Raw genomic sequence first — 20,678 nt, 5'->3', positions numbered from 1 at the left:
TTTTTTTTTTTTTTTTTGGTTTAGTGGAGCAATTTTGTAAGTTTAAGGAATATTAGTTGTGACATTACTTTGAGTTATCATTGGTTTTGGGCATGTAGGTTAAGTACTGCTCAGAGAACAACAAGCGTCTGATTCACTTTTCCACTTGTGAAGTTTATGGAAAAACTATAGGAAGCTTTCTTCCCAAGGATCATCCTCTTCGTCAGGTCAGGCTTTTTCTCCTACCCACTCTGATCATGTCATTGCTGATTGTCAGCTGTCTACTGGATCAGGAAACTGTGTTTATTTTTTTGTACATTGGCACACTCGCTTAAGATGGATACAGGAATTTTTATATTCTATTGTTGTTAAGACATCGTTTTCTGAGATAGAGAATTAAAGTAAATTTGTTCTTAGCCTATCACTATCCACTTTACCTATGTTCGAGAAAATGTAGTTTTTATTGCAATGACCTGAGTATGGCTGTAATCCCCAACTACTACTTCCTGAGAGTCTTTGTATATTTCTTTTTGCTTAGCTTTCTTATGTTAAGTAAAATTTAGTTAGTATCTGGTGTTTTTTTACTGCTTTTGTCTTTGTATCTGTTATTTATTCAATTCTCACGAATGATGCTCGTTTTCTACAGGATCCTGAATTTTATGTACTCAAAGAAGATGTATCCCCTTGCATATTTGGTTCTATTGAGAAGCAGAGGTGGTCATATGCATGTGCAAAGCAACTGATTGAGAGACTTGTCTACGGTATGCAGTTTTGTTTACATGATAAGAAAATTAGTTTTATCTTGACACAATACCATTCTCACTTTACTTGTTTGTGGTTTCAGCTGAGGGTGCTGAGAACGGACTCGAGTTCACCATTGTAAGACCGTTTAACTGGATTGGACCAAGGATGGATTTCATCCCCGGCATTGATGGTCCTAGCGAGGGTGTCCCTCGGGTCCTAGCGTGCTTCAGTAACGTAAGTATACAGACTCATTCCAATAACCAGAGTAATCTTTGTCGTTGCAGCTTTTTTTTTTAATAAAACACTTTGGGGTATTTTCAGAACCTTCTACGAAGGGAGCCTCTCAAGCTTGTGGATGGTGGAGAATCACAGAGAACCTTCATCTACATCAAAGATGCTATTGAAGCTGTACTTTTAATGATTGTGAGTTTCATTCATTGCCGATTTCGTTAGTTGTAGTGCTACCAAAGAAGTTGCATCTGAATTTGCTTGCGGGAATTTTAACAGGAAAACCCAGAGAGAGCCAATGGGCATATCTTCAATGTAGGCAACCCAAACAATGAAGTGACAGTAAGACAACTTGCTGAAATGATGACTGAGGTGAGGAAAATTGGTCACGGAGAAGACTCTTAATTGATTTTCAATATACTATAGCAGCACACTCAAATGTTGCAAAATGACAGGTCTACGCAAAAGTGAGTGGAGAGACAGCTATCGAGAGTCCTACGATAGACGTGAGCTCCAAAGAATTTTATGGAGAAGGTTATGACGACAGCGACAAGAGGATCCCAGACATGACTATCATCAACCGTCAACTTGGTAATTTNCTTTGTCGTTGCAGCTTTTTTTTTTAATAAAACACTTTGGGGTATTTTCAGAACCTTCTACGAAGGGAGCCTCTCAAGCTTGTGGATGGTGGAGAATCACAGAGAACCTTCATCTACATCAAAGATGCTATTGAAGCTGTACTTTTAATGATTGTGAGTTTCATTCATTGCCGATTTCGTTAGTTGTAGTGCTACCAAAGAAGTTGCATCTGAATTTGCTTGCGGGAATTTTAACAGGAAAACCCAGAGAGAGCCAATGGGCATATCTTCAATGTAGGCAACCCAAACAATGAAGTGACAGTAAGACAACTTGCTGAAATGATGACTGAGGTGAGGAAAATTGGTCACGGAGAAGACTCTTAATTGATTTTCAATATACTATAGCAGCACACTCAAATGTTGCAAAATGACAGGTCTACGCAAAAGTGAGTGGAGAGACAGCTATCGAGAGTCCTACGATAGACGTGAGCTCCAAAGAATTTTATGGAGAAGGTTATGACGACAGCGACAAGAGGATCCCAGACATGACTATCATCAACCGTCAACTTGGTAATTTTCCTCTTTATCCTGTTTGCTTTGTCTCTTTTAACATAACCAATTGTTTTCTAACTAATACTTGGTGTGGACAAATATTTAGGATGGAACCCGAAGACGTCACTTTGGGACTTACTTGAGTCAACCTTAACTTACCAGCACACAACCTATGCAGAAGCCATTAAGAAGGCCACTTCAAAACCAGTCGCATCTTAGAGGTCATCTCTCCTATAAACACTTCGAAATCATATGATGTCAACTATTCCATTTTTTTTTTTTTAATTCACCCAACAGAAACCTTTTCTTCCCTTATTTTAGGCCATTCTAAGCAAATGATATATCACTGTGTTTCATTCTAGTTTACGTTTTCGTTGTTATATAGTATTACTGTTTATGTTTTTAAATTCGTTGTTGAAGCTTTTTTATATCTTGTATTTCTCAGTAACTAAAAAGGGAATGGGTTGTCCACGCTTTGTTTCTGTATTTGTCTGGTTGGAATGAGCGAGTTTGGCTTTTGCTTGTGTTGCTGTGGACAACCCATGCTTATCAGTATTCGTTTCTGTATTTGTCAGTACCTTAAATGGAAATGCCTATCCACGCTTTGTTTCTGTATTTGTCAGTACCACGCTTTGTTTCTGTATTTGCGTGTATCTATGCTTATCCACGCTTTGTTTCTGTATTTGTCAGTACCTTAAATGGAAATGCCTATCAAACTATTAAAAAATTTAGTTTCACAATCTATGTCAAAAAAAAGAAAGTGTTTACATAGTAAATCGTAGGATGGTCATGCATTAAAAGAACCAAAAATCGCCGACCAAAACAATAATAAGATGATGGTCAAAGATACATATGTATATTACTCAGCGAAACGACGAACAACAAGAATAACGAGTAAACCAAAAAAAATCAAAACTGAAAAGTACATTGCCGGTATGGACTAAACGAGCTAAAGCGTTATCTTGGAAATAACATAATTTACAGACTAAACGTAAAGAGAAAGAGAAGAAACAAACTTGGCCTTTCTATAAAACTCAGTCAGTTCAATCGTAACACTTTTTCACTCATCAGGAAATAATACAAAGGCACAAATTCTGGCATACATATCATATGTTTTCTTATCTCTCGCCTTTCTCTTTTTCTTTGCTATAATTTAGACTACAGAACAAACAATGAACATTTTCTTCTTTAGAAAAGTAAAAATTTGAAAGCACACCAAAAATACTTCACAAACATGCACAAAAGGGGTAGCTACCGAGCGGACTCAGCGGCGGCAGTAGTGCATAATATGCACCGTAAACGCGACCGTCCAGGTCTGTCTCCATCATCATCATCATCTTCATCTTCTTCCTCATCTTCTTCCTCTTCATCCACACCGTAGCTGTATTCATACCCAGACGAACCTTTGGTTGTCTTGTTATTGCTGCTGCTGAATGCAGCATCCATGAGGCACGTCATGTGGTAAGCATGGCAGCAGAAGAAGACCACCACGGTGTCCCCTCTTATCGAGACTGGATCGAAGCACATACAACACCGTGTATCTCCCCTTGTCCTCGACTTTACCTCTGTCATCTTTATGCTCAAAGATTTATCTACTACCGTTCTCTGCGAGAATAAGCGATTATTGTCTTCTCTCTTCGCACGGGAATCGTCTTCTTCGTTGCTTAGGCAGACCCCGCGCCTAGCTTCGTTGAAGCACTTGACCAGAAGATTAACAATATCCGTCTATATAACAACAACGATGTCAAATTCCCTGGCGTCTGTTCCAGATATATATGATTAGAGGAATGTTGGTTACACTAAATTCGTACCTTGAGAATATCATTGCAACCGTGTCTAAGAGATGTTTCAGTTCTGTAATCTGTTACAATTTTGACCAATCGATCCCTTAATCTGAAAGCAGAAGAAACAATGAGGAGAACATTATTTTTGCAAAAAATGATCAGAAGCCATACGATATTGCCAGTGCTTTGTGTGCGCACATAGCTTTGGGTAAACGAAAGCCTTGGCATCAGAAAGAACATGTGATTAAACAAACTCAATAATTAGAGTAACAGTTAAAACTAACCGAGGTATTTCCAAGCCATTTGGGACCATATTTACAATGTAAAGAGGATCGAGGTTGCCAACCGTGTGCTCCAACAACAAGCCCACCTAAAATTTGTGGCAAGAAACAGAGGATTAAAGAAACAATACTACAAGGATTCCTAAAATCAAGGCCAGTATATGTAGCGATTTGATTCGCTTAAACACTTTTTACCATCTCGGGCTTGTTTAGACATTGTTTAATCAGCTCTTCCCATAGATCATCATCGTGCTGCAGGGACACAAATTCCACAGCCTGCAGAAGATCGATCAAATTTAAATACCATAGCTTGTTTTCTATATAACCAGTCAGAAAGACATCAATTAGAGAGTACAAGGATTGTGGAAAGAAGACAGCTACGTACTGAACACAGAGTATTTAGATAATTACCTCTTCTATATCCCCCAATTTATTTATGATGACTGCAAGAGCTTGTTTTGCATTTCCCATCCTCCCCAGGACAAACACTTGCTCTCTTAAAAAATCTTTCTTCACACAAAGTTCATATGCCTGAAATGTTGCAATAGATAAAGTTCACAATGACATAACCCAGAGATAGTTCGGTAGGCTGTCTAGCCTGTAATGTTAATGTTGACTACCTTTTCTAACTTGTAATGTTGACTGCTACGTAGGAATGGAAGCAGCATCTTAGTATCGTATTCTGCATATAGTTCTACCTGCAGCATGTATAATATTCAGAAAATATTTATGCAAAAGAGAAAGAGAAAGGAAAATCATTCTTTATATTGAGTTAACTACGCATACCTGCATATCATGAAAATCCCTCCCAGTATCATGACTGACTTCAAATAATGCATGCAGATATAAGTACAGGTAATATCTTGTATCACATTTTTTGCTAGCTTTCAATAGCTGTCGGACAACTTCAGATGGAGGAATCAAATCCCTATTTTGGATAAATAAGACAGTGGCACGCTTGCAATCAAGCAACATTAACTGGACCACCTACACAAGTAGATAAGGGAAACAGAGTTCACCGGTCTGTGTGACACAATTATGAAAGTTCCACGACATAGTGTCAGAAGTCTTAAAATGAGGGAAAATTTCCTTGTATACCTTTCCACGAATTGCCTCATGCAAGCTGTATTTCTCAATGAAATCAAACACTTCTGGTTTGAGAAGCTGAGAAAAAAAAAGGAAAAGGAAATTTGAGCTGACTAGAGACGGAAGAAGGCCTGAACAAGATCAGGGGTAAATACTTTTACAGATACTTTCTTAGTACACACGTACATCAGCATATAGCAAGAAGGCCTTCTGATACTGTCCATCAATTACATACAGCTCTGCCAGCGCCTGATACATGAAATAATAAAACAACCCTAAATTCGTAAATGTTAATAAACATCAGTTTAACATGACAGACAATGCTGACCTCTTTGAGGGCATCGGTCATTGAAGATGTGTTCAGCTGAGGCTCTATTGCCGAGATAACAGTCAAAGCAGAATATACTGAACGTGGCCACGATTTAACAGCTGACAAAAGCTCCTTGTGGTATGAAGGGTTGGTTGCCAGTGCAACTAGAGCAACCTGCATCATCAAAAAATAAACTTCAAAATAAATCTTATGCCTCAATTTTTTCAAACATAAGTTTGCTTTTACAAGTGAAATTTATTTGACTAATATATTTGTATAGGGTGACGCAAACGCCAAAGCAGACAGTTTTTATTTCTGTTTTTTTTTTTTGCATTTGGTTTTGCGCCTACCATTTACATAAATTTGTTTAAAAAACTCAAGGGTTTGTTTTCATTTGAAGGAAACCACACTGTTCTGATATGCAAACAAACACTCTTATGGGGCATCATGTATCCTTTGAGTTTTTCTTGATAAAACTATCCTGTTTCTTCTATTGGTTTTTTACTATATCACATAGATAGAGGGGTATAGACAATTGCAAAGGGATAAGACGAAAAAAGTTCTATCTGTACAAAAATTGTTGATATATACAAACCTCATACACCGTATCCTTAAGCCTTGGGTTATCCGTAGGCATATATGGAACAAGAACAGGTAGCTGGCGTAGTTGAGCAAAATGGAAAACCCACCTGAAAAGAGAAACACGATTTTAGATAAGTATACAACAACCAAAAATAAACACTTAGCGGATAAGAGATAATAATCTGTTCAAACCTCTCCCAGGCTGAAGCAGATCCTCTTAACAATTTGGGACATAAAGATGCTGCTTCAGCATATTTTCTTTCGACAATCAGATGATCAAGATACCCAGCTCCCACCTAGATAAATCGCTTGTGATAGAATTAAAAGTTGCCAACACAAGAGAGAAAAGAGAGCTTACAAGCTGAGAAAAGTGGAGAGCAAGAGTATGAACCATAATGCAAGACAAATAAACGGTTAATCACTAAATATTTTCCAAAAAGTACCTTATCAACAAGTTCGGTTCGTCCTTCACCAGCCTCAACAGCTGCAAGGGCTTTCTCGTGGAATCCATGTTGCAACAGCCAGTTAATGTGATCTTCAGCATCCCTAACAAGAAAAAAATCATAAGTTAGTGACCGCAAAGTTCATCTACAAAGCTTTGGAATAACATGGACAAAAGAAACAGTGACCAAAGATATCTACCTGGGTTTGGCAATCACAACATCCTTCGGAGAAACAATATAGTATATTGGTTCATCACCAGCTGCCCACTGTCCCCCACCATAGCTACTACCTACATTCGCATCAATATTCCGAGTAAGTATTCAAACATAGGCTTTCCTTCCCCAAGAAAACAAACTACTTTCAAACAAAATTCTGACCTGGGAAAGGAGCATGAGCAAGGGAATAGTCTTTCGCCTTGTAATGCTCAAAGCCGTGTACAGGAAGCGCATCCATTGTAAGTTCATCATTGTTCCACGACACAATGCGTACTTCAGGTCTCTGGGCATTTCCCTGCATTACTAAGAATCAGACTCACCAACTTCCCAAAAGGAATGCCATAATATGTCCCAATTTATAACACCAAAATCACCACGAAGAGAGTACCTGACGCGATACAGTAGTGGTGGTGCTAAATTCCTTCTCACCATCTCCTTCAATGGGTATATAAGCAAGAATAACAAGAGAATCACCAAAGGGAGCAATCCCTGAAATATAATAGCTGGTTTGGAAAGAAGCAACGATATCAACTTGGTTTACACTAGACATCTGAATCTGCCTATATGTTCCAGGTTTTTGCTGGTCTGATTTAATTGAAGCAATTTTAACTGATGTTCCCCAACCAATCACAAGGATAGTATCATCCTGTAAACAATTAAAAAAAAACACAAAACCTTCAAATCAATGCTGTTACATATGGATTTAGTCGGGTGAACTTAAAGAAGTAAACAGATCAGATGAGTTATCCAGACTAACCTGCCAAACCAAGTGGGGAAGCAAAGCCTCAGGCCTGGGGCTTCCCCGCGGTTTTTCAATAAAAGTAACACGCTGCTTTTTGGCTGTATCATAAACCTTAACACCAGCATCATTAGCCCAGGCAATAAGACTTCCTCTCCATTTCACAGAATGGATTGGACCTTCCCCAGAATGCAGCACCTACAGAGTCAGCCTCTTCACAATGAGTAAGTTGTATTACAAAACGTAATATACCCAACATTCCCACAAACCTGGTCTGTAGAACCGCCGAACCAGTTCTTGGATTTCATATACAAGTTACCAGCCAAACCACCAGCTACAAACCTCTTTAACTGGTTTTTAGTGTAATCAGGGTCCAAGGAAATAGCCTTCATGGGACGATGATAATCAAATTTCACCTTCTCATCATCAGTGAAAAGACTGTTTATAACGACAGAACCATCGTCTGAACAGCTTCCGATATACTCTCCCTCATCGTCAAAGTTGAGGTCATTAACCGGAGCAGTGTGGGAACGAAATTCTTTAACCTGAAGAAAAGCAAAAGGAAAAATTATACTCTGAACCAAACTATATATTAGCTAAAAAGCAAAACTAACAAAACTGTTCCACCACCAACCAAGATAACCTAACGAAATGCACGTAGCCATCATCTATCAACCTCAGCTCATCATACGAATATCACTAAAACTCCTCAAATGTTGAAATTGACACGCAAACTCCTCAAATTGTTCGAAATTCCCAAAAGAAAAAATGAATTGCCAAAAACAAAAATAAGAACTCGCCTGATTGCCGAGGAAATCGAGGATATGTACGGTGCCGTCGTGAGTACCAAGAGCGATCATCCTGGCGGCAACAGCGATGCAGGAAGCAGCGTCATTAGAAAGCAAAGAAGGTACGTTGCCACCCATCCGCTGATACTTGAGGCGTGGCTCCTCCTCAGCCTCATCTCCGTTTTCTTCTGCTTCTTCTTCCTCTTCCTCTTCATCCTCTTCCTCCTCTCTTTCGTCATCTCCGTCCACGCCGTTTTCAGGCGGAACCGAAGCCATTATTATACCACCTGGGAAATTGCTAGTAATATATATCCCTCCCTCCACAATACCTCCGATCAGATCAAATCAGACTTCAACAGAAGAACAAAAAAAAAAAATACAGATCTGCCCTTCTTCTTCCTCCCTTCTCTGTATCCTTCTTCATAATTAAAATTAAAATTCAGGTTTTTTTGGTATCGGTCAAAATTAAAATTAAATAAAATTAAATTATTGGAGATGACAGAAGAACATAAAAATAAATAAAAAGTTTTTAATTAATGATTTGGAAGGCGACAAAGAATAAGGTGCCACGTGTGCGAGACTGGTTACGACGTGGACGTGGTGTAGTCTCGTAGCAAGTAGCAGCAACAATGAAGAAACTCGAGAATGTTAAAAACTTGTTCAGAGTTGTTTTCTTTAAAGGTTGTTTGGAAACATAAAGAAGCAAAAGCACTACTAGTCCTAATCATAGAACTTGAAAGCTTTTGCCTTTGCCTACACACGATCTAATTAGAGAAATACTATTAGATTCTTTTGCGACACAGATACATACCACGACTCTTTGGTTCTCTAACTGATAAAGTGAAGAATCTCAAGAACCAAAACAAATATCAACTCTTCATACTATAATTTGTTTAAGGGGGGATAAACAAATTCAATTAACAAATCTCTCCTAATAACTTGATTCCACGCTTGAATAGAAAAAGATTTGAAATCTATTAAGGTAATTAACACTTCCTTAAATTTAGAACTAAATCTTGTATATTTTCTTCTTTTTATGCGTTTGAAAGGTTTAGAGTGGGAGCTCGACTTGGTGACGTTTGTGGACTTTTGCCCACAAGCTCATTTAACAGGTTTTACCCAAGATATATCGATTTAATCAAATTCCAAAATTACTTTCAGTTTGTTCTTAGTTTAAGTCGGTATGTGGGCCAATTCCTACCCCAACAAACTCCATCTTCCGGCAACACATGCATGTTTTTTTTGGTGATTTAGAATCTATCTTTCTATTATGTTTTAGTTTACATATGTTTTAGCCTGAAAATTCAAGGAATCTTTGTAAAGTCTTTTTAATTTGACTCTATGTATATGGTTTTATATATATTCTTTGTATCCTCATTACAGCTTTCCTCTTAACTTTCTAAACAAAAAAATTAGTTAAAAAAAAATGTCATTTTCTTCACTACTTTATTGATGCCTTTTTTTCCTCTTTAGCGTAGACAATTGTATTCATAACCATGTTCTTTTAATTTCTCACTTTTTGCTAGTAGTGTCATGGCTAAATGATGTTTTCTTTGTGACGGAATTATATTACATTTTATTTTACTTTGAAATTTATGTTCTACAAATTACTTGATCAATCAACCCAAACATATATATTTTGAGTTTGTCCCCAATTGAAGTGTATATGCATGTTGATGTTGATTTAGTGTCTGCATCGACATAAATCAGTACTGATTAGTTTATGTTGGCAATCAATTTCGAAACAACTGTCCATATTAGTAGTACTAAACTAACTATAACATGGTTCAGATTTTAAAAGTGTGTTTCAGAGTTTCTCTTACACCTCATCTCAGCACTCATGTAAAGATTTTGGTCACTAGTGCAAGACAGTACTTTCGAAGTCGATCCGTATTTGAAAACTATATATGGAAGAAGATGGTCGAAACAAAATCTTGTTTTTCATTTAACAGATGAAGTCATGAAGACTCTTCAGTTCTGATGATGCAGATATATATCTTTTCCAACTTCATATGTCATGAGAGCATGGCCAATGCACATCCCGTCGGATGTCTTTTGTTTGTTTAATAATATAATCAAAAAAAAAAAAAGTTTTAATCCCATATTTTGTGAGACACAGATCTCTACCCAGATCAATTTACATCCTCACAGACCTCGTACGTGTCATTAGTTTATTGGTTAGTATCGGTTTGTTTTGTTTTTTTTTTTCTGTCTTTTCTTCTCATTCTCTTTCGACAACATCAAAACAAAGAAACACGAAATCAAAACTTATCGAGATCGGTTGATGAATACACTGGAGAAAGAGATCTCGCCTCGTCGTCTACGAGATTCGATTCGATCAGAGCTGATTCGATCCAAGGTTTGTTTCGCTACTTGTATCCTTATTCTCTTTGCCTCTGCTTTTTCTTCTTCGTTTGTTTATTGGCAATTCATCTGTGTGTGATGTTTTTATGCAGGTCAAGTCTTTGTTTGATGATGCTAAATCCAGCACCCCGGTCAGTGTATCCAAGAATTGTACCAATCTCAATGTTGCTTGCAAAAGGCTAGCCCTTCCTCTCTACAATCTCCTCTCAAATCAGTCAGGGAACCAAAGCGTCAACTCATTCCTCAGGTTTGATTTCTATATCCAACTGCTCGTCTTATGAGAAAGAACTACCTTTGCCTGATAGTTGATATCTTGATTAATTTGTTTTTAATATGGTCACATAATTGTTGAGACTAGATTGTAATAGCTTTCTAAGTAGATGCAGAACCATGATAACTAAGTAGATGTAGAATAAATTGATAGCTTCTTGTTTCTTGTTTTAAGTCTTGTCTTGTTTGCCTTGGATACTTTGAGCGGTCAAGCTTTCGGAGCTAAGCTATATCGGAAACTAGATGTTCAGACTTACACAGCCATGTTTTGTCTTGCTTTGGTGTGTATCCCTCTTTCTCTCGTTTGGCTCAACATGGAAAAGCTTCTTGTGTTCCTGGGACAAGACCCTGCTGCCTGGCTTATCCCTGGACTCTTTGCTTACTCTGTTCTACAGCCTTTCACTCGCTTCTTTCAAAACCAGAGTTTGATCTCACCTCTCTGCATCACTCTGCAGTTAAACTTGTTCTGTTCCTTGGTCTTTCCTGTAATTTGGTGATGATGATAGGTTTGCTTACGGCTGTTCATAAGGATTATTTTAGAGTTGTGAACTCGAGGGATTGCACATGTATGATGGTTCTCTTTGGCTATTGATGTTTCTTCATTAAGGTTGGGAGTGCATTCTGTTTTTGGCCATAAGATTATGTCTGGAAAACGTTAAACAATGGCAAGGTAAACAAAATTACATGCTCTGCATTTTGAAGTGTGTTTCTCCTCTTCTTACGAATGTTCTCACTTCTCAAGTAGTTAGTGAAAATTGAGAACATCACCTCCTTACTTCTTGTTGGTTAAATGTGTTTTTGGACTTATTGGCTTGCAGGTGAAAATGTTGTTACCTCCAAATCCTAGTTCCTTATTTCCTTGGACTTATTGGCTTGTAGGTGAAAGTGCTCTGTCTCACACGATAAAGTACTTCCATTCTAGTTACTTTTATTCACACGATAAAGTACTTCAATTATGATAGGATAAAACGGTAGATGGTAACTGTTGCTCAGTTCAGACAGCCTTAATGTAATTTGCTTCAGTTCTTCTTATTCTCCTATTTCTTCTTGTCCACTTTCCTCTCCTTCTCTACTTACAAAACATTTTTAATAAAAATTTAAGACACCCATATTTAGGGATGACTAATGGAAGAAGAAAAAATAAAATCAAGGGGATGAAGATCAAAACTTAGATTAATATTATTAAAAGTTAGAGACACTAATTTGAGGTTGTGCAATGGGTTTGATCGTCGTAGATCAAGCTTTATAAGAGAAATAACATAGTCCTTTTAGGTTGTTATTGGTCATCAGGGAGATGTAGGGGCCATGACTGTACATTCTTTTTTGGCCTATAAATGCGATTCTCATTGGATCCGCGGTAATCATGCTTCTTGGGAATTATATGCTGATACTCAATTCAAAACTATCGTAATTAATGGCTTTTTTTAGTGTCACAACCAATGTGTTGTACGCACAGACGCACAGTGATCATCTACTTGTATTTGTTCATCAGAAAGACCTATCTAGTAAACTATGAGCAACTCAAATCTTTCAAAATAAACCAAAGTGGAGGATGACATGGCCGTATCTGATTGGTTAATAAGATAGGCTGAGAAGTAGCGAATAATTCCAAGCGGCGAGTAGGAAAGTGTTCATCAATTATGAAAAATGAAATATTATTTATATTTTATTTTAAATGGTAAAATGGTATCCTATGCCAACCATTTGTACGTATTTAGACATTCAATCGAAGAATGATGTGACACACGAGACATATTTTTGGGATAAGCTTCTCCATTAAAATTACATTTTTTTAGTAGTAGATAATTATTGCTAATTCTTTCATGGTTAACCAAATCAGTATACAAATAAATGACGCAAAACACACAAATAAATTATAAATCTAACTAACTACTAATTGACTCCTGTAGTTCTTTAGGGTTTTGGACACAAGGGGGCAGTTGAAAAGTTTCACTTACTAAATTTCCCAAACCAAAAAAAGAGTGTTGAATATCCGAATATTCATTCAAGATTAACACAACATGGACATTATCGCAAAATACAAACTCTTTAATCTCTCTTTCTCTTTCTCTTTCTCTCTCTCTCTGCCCCTATCACTTTCTAGATTCCAATACTCACTTTCGAATTAATATTCTTTCCTTTGGAAGGTAAAAAACCCCACGAAACTTTCACATCCATGTGACCATGTCTAAGGTTCTCGAACCCCTAGAAGAAGAAAAGACAGTAGAGCACAAACCCAGGAGCCAAGAAGAAGAAGAAGAAGAAGAAGAAGAAGAAGAAGATCATCAAGAGTCATTGAAGAAAGAAGAGTTGTTGGAATCTCTGTGTACACCAACGTCGAGTGATCACAAGATTCCCGAAGTGGAAACATGTCCTCCACCGCCAAGAAAACGACCGCGTGAGGTTTGTCTGAAAAAGAAGAAAAGATTGTCCAAAGATCTTCGGTTCTTCGAAGCCACCGACGTCGGAAGCCAAGAGGTAGAGACTTTATTTGTTCACGAACCAAACCCTGTCCGTAAGAAACGAAGGAGTAATAGTGCTTGAATCATAAATTTGATTCTGTTCTGTAGATATAGTACTCTTGTTTCTTTACTTCACAGATGAATTTTCGATCGCTTTATTATATACCTATAATAATCTTTTAGTCCGAATTCGTGTTACATGATTTTTGTATATATCGATCTTCCTTTGTCTTCTTTAACAATTTGATTCTCATGTCTCAAAAGAAGGTATGGATTTTGTTTCTACGATTTAGAAATAACAAAGAACTTAGATATCATGTGGACTAGTAGGTGAATTATGTAATCTTTAGGTGCTTAATTACAGTTGGAAACATAGTATTTACTTTCGTTTGGTAAGTGAAAACTTGTCAATGATCTAATTCAGACATCAAGCACAACATAATTAAATTAAAGATTAGATCATAATGATAATTAATTGCTTTCTTCGAACGTTATCTTGGATCATTTTTTTGATAATCTTGTTTGCTTCCACGGACCATGATAAAGAAAGAAAATTATAAATAGGAGAAACGAAAAAGATATCGTAAGATCAGCTTTCTGGCGATCAAATAATTAGTGGCCTCCAAACATGCTTAAAATTTGCAATTTGAAATCGAATTAATCCTGAAATTAAACTCATTAGTGATAAATTGTAAAATTAAATAAAAGTAGTTTGCAATTACGCTGGTTTTGGGGACGAAACTTGGTTTTTAAATTAAACTGGTGTTGTTGAACGGGTGATCGTGGTGTTCTTTGGTCACATATACATACTGAAAAAAATCAATAGAACAAAAAAATTATCGACAGCATACTCAGCCGTACAGGTTTTTAAGACCCGTTTAGTTTCGGCCCACTTAAATCTGGTTATTTTGGCCCATTTAATGTATGCCTGCGCCGGGTTTGGGTCACAGCATATTGTGGGCCACTGGATATGTTTTCTTACTTTTTTTTTTTTTTAATTTTTTTGAATTTTTACAAACACCACGAGGGCAGTTAATCACCAACGATAAGGTATCTGAACGACACGTTTCACCACATGTCAATCTAAGAATTACTGTTACCGCATATCAAAAGCGCCTTCTTATTATATCTCAACAACATTTACGGTTTTACTAACGAAGAAAAATGGCACCGAGAAAACCAAAGGTGGTTTCCGTGACGAGGAAGAAGAAAGTAGTGGAGGAGACAGTCAAAGTTACTGTAACGGAAGGAGAAGATCCGAATGTGACCACAGAGATCACAGAGAACGATCAAGAGACGCAAGATCTCACTTTCTCCATTCCCGTCGGAGAAAACTTTACTACGGTTGAGATTCCCGTGGAGGTTCCAGAAGAACGGTCACCTCAGCCGCCGGAAACTCCGGCATCCACGAGTGAAGGTACCGTGAAGAAGAAGGCTAATAAGGTCGAGGAGAAGAAAAAGAAGAAGAAAAAGAAGAAGAGAGATGATTTGGCGGGTGATGAGTATAGGAGATATGTGTATAAGGTGTTGAAGCAGGTGCATCCTGAGTTAGGGATAACGTCGAAAGCCATGACGGTGGTGAACATGTTTATGGGAGATATGTTCGAGAGGATATCGCAGGAGGCGGCGAGGTTAGGCGATTATACTAAGCGGAGGACCTTGTCGTCAAGGGAGATCGAAGCAGCGGTTAGGCTGGTTCTGCCTGGTGAGCTTAGCCGCCATGCCGTCGCTGAAGGCTCAAAAGCTATTAGTAACTATGTTGCTTATGATAGTAGGAAACGTTAGTGTTTTGATTCTCTAATCGTTGTATCTTTTTCTTGTAATGTTTTTTCCATCGTTGACTGTTAGGGGAAGGTTTGACTTGTAGAGTATGGTTTCTTTAGTAATGTGATCATTTAGTTTTCATGTTCTCCGTTCTGGAAAATATTTGTTGTCGTCAAAAAAGGAGATCTACGTACTTGATAATTTGAATCCTGATTTGTTTTGCTTTCATGTAGTTTTTCCTGTACAAATAAGAACGACAATTGGACCTCAAAAAAAAAACAGAATTCTTAGTAAGTATATATTTTAAATCAGTGGAATGATACCATTTACATACAGAAATTTAACATTTTTCTTGTAAAAGGTTATGACACGATAACTAACATAACAATGGACATTGACGTGATAGCTGACTGATCTGTTCATGATTTAACGAAATATGTTGGATTAGTGTATGTTTTAGCTCTCTTTTTTTTTGGTACAGCCATCTTTTTGTTAGGTAATGGAAAAAATATAAGCTTGAAAAATATGTACATGTCACTACGTTCGTAACATAATGTAATAGTTCGATCGGGCATAAATTGGTTGCTTTTCCAAATGATATATTAATGTGTCAAAATTTATAAAATCCACTAGAGTAAGATAATACCTAACAGGCTAACATTATGGGATCATGTGTGCGTTTGTTGAAACAGAGCTATTGACAAGTGATGCAGAAAAAGGGAAAAGTTAATGGGAATGGAAAAAGGTAAAAGTAAAAGGAGTCATTGCATGCTGAGCATTGAAGTTGGTCGCCGCATATCCCTTGGAAGATCCTTTCTCCTCCTTCAGTCTCCACCACGAACTATACATATACACGTGAGAACGTGTATGTGTGTGTTTGTCTATAGCTTGTATACCGCATATACACAAACCAAATAACAGAATGCAAACATGTAGTGTGTAGAAAACAATATCAATTTGTGCATAAGCAACACCAAAAGGAATATTCCGCTAGTTATTCCATTTGTTGAAATATATCACAAAAGAAAAACGTCAAAAAGAAAAATAGATCCCACTTCAACTGTATTTTTTTTCTCTTTGAGTTGATTATACTAATTACAAAAGCATACTTTATAGTACAAAAAAGCATGTATCATCACTTCGCAATAACTTTTTCTCAAGTTTCACTACTCTAGTCACATGCATTTTCTATATATAAAACCCTCTTCCTGTATCTTCCACAACTTATGATCGGCATCTGTTACCCGGAAGCATATGGCTAACAATAACAGCAAAGAAGGGCCAATATCTCAAGACGAAGGTCTTCAGCTGGTTAGTCGTTTAATGATGATTATTATCATTTTTCTCTTTGCCTCTATTCTTCTAATAACTATGCTTATTCTTCTGATCTTGTCCTGAACCAGTTTAAGGGATCACCCATAGCTACTAGCTATACGGTATAGTAAGAAGAGTTGGTGAACATGTTGGGACGAGAAGAGAGATCGAGATTTTGACCAACTTGAAAACGTATGGTTAACGGCAACCGCAATGGACAAGACTTGAACATTATGTATCTTTCTCTCTGATCGGGCAACTTCGGAACCTTTGGCAATGTTTCTCTTGATTTTAATTTTAAATTTTTACTGTTGATTTATCTATTTGTAGTAATTCTTCTGGTTATATCGGTTGAATGGAACACATACTTCGCACCAACGTGTTTTTGTTTGACGAGAGCTGAGCAACACATATTTCGCTTTCTGCTGAAAAGAAAACAACTTTTAACTCGATCGATCGAGCGCACACTTGATTGAAGGTGATAATAACAACAAAAGACCATGCACTATGAATAGGTTTTGATCTGATCGACCGTGTTTCTTGTTACATGAACAAAATTTAGAAAAGAGAAAAAAAAGTTACAATAAGAAAGAAGCCTCCACGTTGCTTTGTTCTGGAATTCCCCGGCGAGTCGACGACGAAACAGATGCCCACTGGGCCTGGGCCCAAATTTGTTAAAGCACTCCCCTTAAGCCCTAAGTTATGAACCGACAATTTTTTTTTTTTTTCTTTTTCCGACAGTTGAACCGGAGCATACGAAGAACAAGACCTATTCTGAGCATTCGCTGCATATGTGGTTGTCAGGCGTTAAAATTAATATCGTAGTAACATAAGAGACAGAAGTCTAACGGAAAGAAAGGCTTAGGTGCTGAAGTTAAAAGAGGGGAGACTCTGATTCAGCTTGAGTGTTATGGACCTTATGGTTGGGCACATTCAAGTGAACCGGGCTGTCGTATCATATGTCTTATTTTGAATTTTTGATACGTATGGATGTGAATTTATTTCTGCAGAAGACGTTACAGTTGGCCAAACAAAATGCAGGGGAGTATATTTCTGCAGAAAAAGTTGTTCGAAATTTTTTTCTTATTTTCCCCGCAATAGTTTTTTTTTTCTGACCATCTTTTTTCCGTTAACACATCTTTGGAAAGGAAAAGTTATAAAGGCTTTCGACAAAGCAAAGTAGCATAATTAATCGTACCAGATTAACAATGTTAGTTAAAGTACTGTAAATTGGAATTTATCTCTCTTCAAAAATACTTTTAGGCTTTAATCTCAAGTCATTCTTCTCTGTTACCGAAACTGTAAAATACTTACATGTGAATCAGAATGTTGATTTTTTTTTTTTTTGTTGGGTAAAACATGTGAAGACCAGAATGTTGATTTTGTTGATAACTAAGTTAAAACCAATTAGCAATTACATAGAATCTCTTTCTATATTATTTTTGTGAGTGTTAATGAAAATTGTAATATTTATGTGAATGAGATCGTTGATGTTTAGATATACATATATACGACCAAATTTACAGCTAAACTATTATTGATAGTTATAACTTATAAATATCTAACGTTGCAACAAGAAGCAAAGAATTAAACCAAGAAGAAAAATAAAATAAAATAAAGTAGGAATCTTCCAGCTTCCGAGATTTCTTGATTTATTCACAAGCAATGCTAAAGAATTAAGAGTATTCAATCAATAGTTTTGGGACTAATCCTTATACAAAGGCAAAGAATCTAACTGTCCGTATTTATATATTTATATAAGTATCGAACCATAAGCAAAGCAATCAAATTAATCCTTTTGCTCTCTCTATCCTTTCCCAAACAATTAACTACAAGTACGTAGAAATCTTCTCTGACAATGGTTCCTCCAAACCAAGCTCACCAACCTCCTCGGCGAACGCAACCACAATCGCTAACGCAATCGCAACCTCGACCACAAGCGCTTCCGGGCAGGCGTATGAACCCTGTCCTATGCATCATCGTCGCCCTCGTCCTCTTAGGACTCCTTGTGGGTCTCGCTATATTGATCACATACCTCACCCTCAGGCCAAAGCGACTCATCTACACGGTAGAAGCCGCGTCGGTCCAAGATTTTGCTATAGGAAACAAAGACGATCACATTAACGCCAAATTCAGCTATGTGATCAAATCATACAACCCGGAGAAACATGTCTCCGTAAGATACCACTCCATGCATATCTCCACGGCTCACCATAACCAGTCGGTTGCTCACAAAGAGATCTCTCCGTTCAAGCAACGTTCTAAGAACGAGACGAGGATCGAGACGCAGCTTGTGTCGCATAACGTGGCACTGTCTAAGTTCAATGCCAAGGACTTGAGGGCTGAAAAAGCGAAAGGGACGATCGAAATGGAAGTGTATATAACTGCTAGAGTGAGCTACAAGACGTGGATATTCAGGTCGAGGAGACGTACGTTGAAGGCTGTGTGTACGCCAATTATGATCAACGTTACGGCGAGCTCCTTAGATGGATTCCAGAGAGTGTTATGCCGAACTCGTCTTTAGTTTGAACTATTATCAACTTGCATTGGTTCCATTTGTGTGCAAATTTGCTACGTGTCCTTGATTGATTGATTGTGTGTGTGTTTTTCTTTCAAAGTTTCGTCTTTTGGTTTTGTTCTTGTCTGCCAGTCATTCCAATTGTCTTTTCATAATTAATTATTCTTTTTTTTTTGGATTAAAATGCTCTACATTTTTTTTTTAATTGTTCCGTAAGTATATTCAATTTTTTGAAATATGGATTTTATATTGATTCAATAATATTTGTAACTTTATTGAAAACCTACAATTATTTCAGAACATAGCTAGATTCTTATGTGAAAACCTGAGATTAAATGCAAAACTAGTACGTTGCCCGGATATGTCGGGGATCTCTAACAAAAATTTGATATAACCAACATAAACTATTTGATGGAGGTTCCTAATTAAGCAGAGAGGTAAAACAAACATAAACTAGCCACCAGATAAACAGACAGTTAACAAAAAAAAATATGTAGAGAGACAGAGATTAACAACTATTTTTAGCAGCGCGTCAATTCCTTTTAATAAAGACAAAAGTGACACGAAGATTTCTGTGTGTTTGTATTTTTTCTGGAAACTGTAAATCCCTTCCCAGTTGATTTCTTCTTCTCCAGAGAAGAAATAGACTAATCGAGCCATCAGCGATGGAAGAAGAAATGGATACATTTTATAACGCATCCTACTGGGCCGAGTTCTCATATCGTGGATATGGCATAAGTGAAGACGGGACCTTGTTCTGCGAACAACTACCTCATGTTGTGAGCTCTGGTGGCATGTGGGAGATGCGACTATTACATTCAAAAGGGTTGACGTTCTGGGAATACAGTCTTCCCGTTACCGAGGCCGTAATCGTTTCAGTACTCTGTTTATGGCAATTTTTCTATTTCTTGCTAAAGAAGTTACGTCTCCCGGTGCCAAAGTTCACCTCCATGATGCTTGTAAGAGATTTTGTTCTTTAGTTTGAATATTTTTATTTTTTTTTGTTTTGGCTTTGATTGATGGGAAATTTATTGAAAATGTTAAAAGGCCGGGGCAGCTTTGAGCCAAACAAGTCTTTTGCCGGATGACTGGACGGTCAAACAAATATTTTTTCCGGATGATCTTAGGCCAAAAGTCCCTGATACGATTGGTGGCTTCGCTTTTGTCCTTTATTGGTTCCTCGAAGGTGTTAAGATGGATGTTGGGATGGTTAAGAAAACAGGTTCAAAAGTGGTAGTAACAGGAATGGTCACAGTTCTTTTCCCCATTTTCGTGGCTAACATGGTGTTTGGTAAGCTAAGAGAGACAGGGGGGAAATACTTGACAGGAGTTGAATACAGGACAATTCTATTCATGCAGTCCATCTCAGCGTTCACGGGTATCTCAAGGCTAATAAGAGATCTCCAGATCAACCACTCAGAGTTCGGCAGGATTGTGCTTTCGACGGCTATGGTGGCGGATGTAACGGGTTTTGGTGTTAATCTAGTTGCCCTTGTGGCGTGGTCGGACTGGAGGGTTTCTTCCATGCAAGGCGTAGGACTTGTCGGATATGTCATAGTCATGATTTGTGTTGTGAGACCTGCCATGTTTTGGGTGATCAGACGGACACCGGAAGAGAGACCCGTGAAGGAATGCTTCATCTACATCATCATGATTTTGGCCTTCGGTAGTTTCTA

At 37.5% G+C, this 20,678-nt stretch overlaps 7 protein-coding genes and 1 long non-coding RNA gene across 11 annotated transcripts in view; 7 read left to right on the top strand and 1 right to left on the bottom strand.

Moving 5' to 3' along the window:
* The window catches only part of LOC104778618 (UDP-D-apiose/UDP-D-xylose synthase 2-like), a 3,923-nt gene extending 1,227 nt beyond the window's left edge, over positions 1 to 2,696 (top strand). Inside the window, exons 3-9 of the mRNA XM_010503072.1 lie at positions 99 to 206; positions 626 to 740; positions 824 to 957; positions 1,045 to 1,146; positions 1,231 to 1,323; positions 1,407 to 1,542; positions 2,188 to 2,696. Of these exons, the coding sequence (XP_010501374.1) occupies positions 99 to 206; positions 626 to 740; positions 824 to 957; positions 1,045 to 1,146; positions 1,231 to 1,323; positions 1,407 to 1,542; positions 2,188 to 2,300 (801 nt within the window). The 3' untranslated portion in view covers positions 2,301 to 2,696. The remainder of the gene's footprint in view (positions 1 to 98; positions 207 to 625; positions 741 to 823; positions 958 to 1,044; positions 1,147 to 1,230; positions 1,324 to 1,406; positions 1,543 to 2,187) is intronic.
* LOC104766389 (vacuolar protein sorting-associated protein 41 homolog) lies at positions 3,124 to 8,750 on the bottom strand. Its single transcript, XM_010490269.1, has 19 exons — positions 8,323 to 8,750; positions 7,792 to 8,067; positions 7,541 to 7,720; positions 7,172 to 7,429; positions 6,946 to 7,078; positions 6,767 to 6,857; positions 6,568 to 6,670; positions 6,317 to 6,420; positions 6,138 to 6,231; positions 5,561 to 5,716; positions 5,419 to 5,481; positions 5,245 to 5,310; positions 4,933 to 5,133; positions 4,767 to 4,844; positions 4,558 to 4,677; positions 4,342 to 4,422; positions 4,150 to 4,235; positions 3,893 to 3,974; positions 3,124 to 3,806 (listed from the first exon to the last, which is right to left on the bottom strand). Exons 1-19 carry the CDS (start codon positions 8,584 to 8,586, stop codon positions 3,333 to 3,335), a joined length of 2,910 nt encoding a protein of 969 aa, XP_010488571.1. The 5' UTR covers positions 8,587 to 8,750; the 3' UTR covers positions 3,124 to 3,332.
* On the top strand, positions 10,371 to 12,045 carry LOC104766369 (protein DETOXIFICATION 12-like). Of its 4 annotated transcripts, none has more exons than XM_010490253.2 (5): positions 10,371 to 10,669; positions 10,767 to 10,921; positions 11,150 to 11,367; positions 11,451 to 11,614; positions 11,763 to 12,045. In XM_010490253.2, exons 1-4 carry the CDS (start codon positions 10,595 to 10,597, stop codon positions 11,534 to 11,536), a joined length of 534 nt encoding a protein of 177 aa, XP_010488555.1. In that variant the 5' UTR covers positions 10,371 to 10,594; the 3' UTR covers positions 11,537 to 11,614; positions 11,763 to 12,045. The 4 variants fall into 4 exon arrangements, 2 of the variants coding, with proteins under 2 accessions (XP_010488555.1, XP_010488546.1); XM_010490244.2 differs by having other exon boundaries at positions 10,373 to 10,669; positions 11,120 to 11,367; XR_764020.2 differs by having other exon boundaries at positions 10,373 to 10,669; positions 11,268 to 11,614.
* LOC104766360 (cyclin-dependent protein kinase inhibitor SMR2-like) lies at positions 12,891 to 13,606 on the top strand. Its single transcript, XM_010490233.2, has one exon. The coding sequence runs from the start codon at positions 13,129 to 13,131 to the stop codon at positions 13,486 to 13,488; it is 360 nt and encodes a 119-aa protein (XP_010488535.1). The 5' UTR covers positions 12,891 to 13,128; the 3' UTR covers positions 13,489 to 13,606.
* Positions 14,558 to 15,330, top strand: LOC104766352 (histone H2B.2-like). Its single transcript, XM_010490221.2, has one exon. The coding sequence runs from the start codon at positions 14,571 to 14,573 to the stop codon at positions 15,189 to 15,191; it is 621 nt and encodes a 206-aa protein (XP_010488523.1). The 5' UTR covers positions 14,558 to 14,570; the 3' UTR covers positions 15,192 to 15,330.
* Positions 16,242 to 16,882, top strand: LOC109131024. The gene is made up of 2 exons (XR_002036757.1): positions 16,242 to 16,481; positions 16,574 to 16,882. It is a non-coding gene; the product is annotated as an uncharacterized LOC109131024 (long non-coding RNA).
* On the top strand, positions 18,278 to 19,209 carry LOC104766341 (uncharacterized protein At1g08160). The gene has a single exon (XM_010490214.1). It carries the CDS (start codon positions 18,343 to 18,345, stop codon positions 19,006 to 19,008), a length of 666 nt encoding a protein of 221 aa, XP_010488516.1. The 5' UTR covers positions 18,278 to 18,342; the 3' UTR covers positions 19,009 to 19,209.
* Positions 19,668 to 20,678, top strand: part of LOC104778617 (cation/H(+) antiporter 5-like) — a 3,795-nt gene continuing 2,784 nt past the window's right edge. The window contains exons 1-2 of the mRNA XM_019239538.1: positions 19,668 to 19,961; positions 20,050 to 20,668. Coding sequence (XP_019095083.1) covers positions 19,668 to 19,961; positions 20,050 to 20,668 — 913 coding nt within the window. The remainder of the gene's footprint in view (positions 19,962 to 20,049; positions 20,669 to 20,678) is intronic.

The sequence above is a fragment of the Camelina sativa genome, chromosome 3, assembly GCF_000633955.1.
Source record: "Camelina sativa cultivar DH55 chromosome 3, Cs, whole genome shotgun sequence".
NCBI lineage: Eukaryota > Viridiplantae > Streptophyta > Magnoliopsida > Brassicales > Brassicaceae > Camelina > Camelina sativa.
The sequence above is the reverse complement of the archived record's forward strand: the minus strand, read 5'-3'. Positions and strand labels throughout refer to the sequence as shown.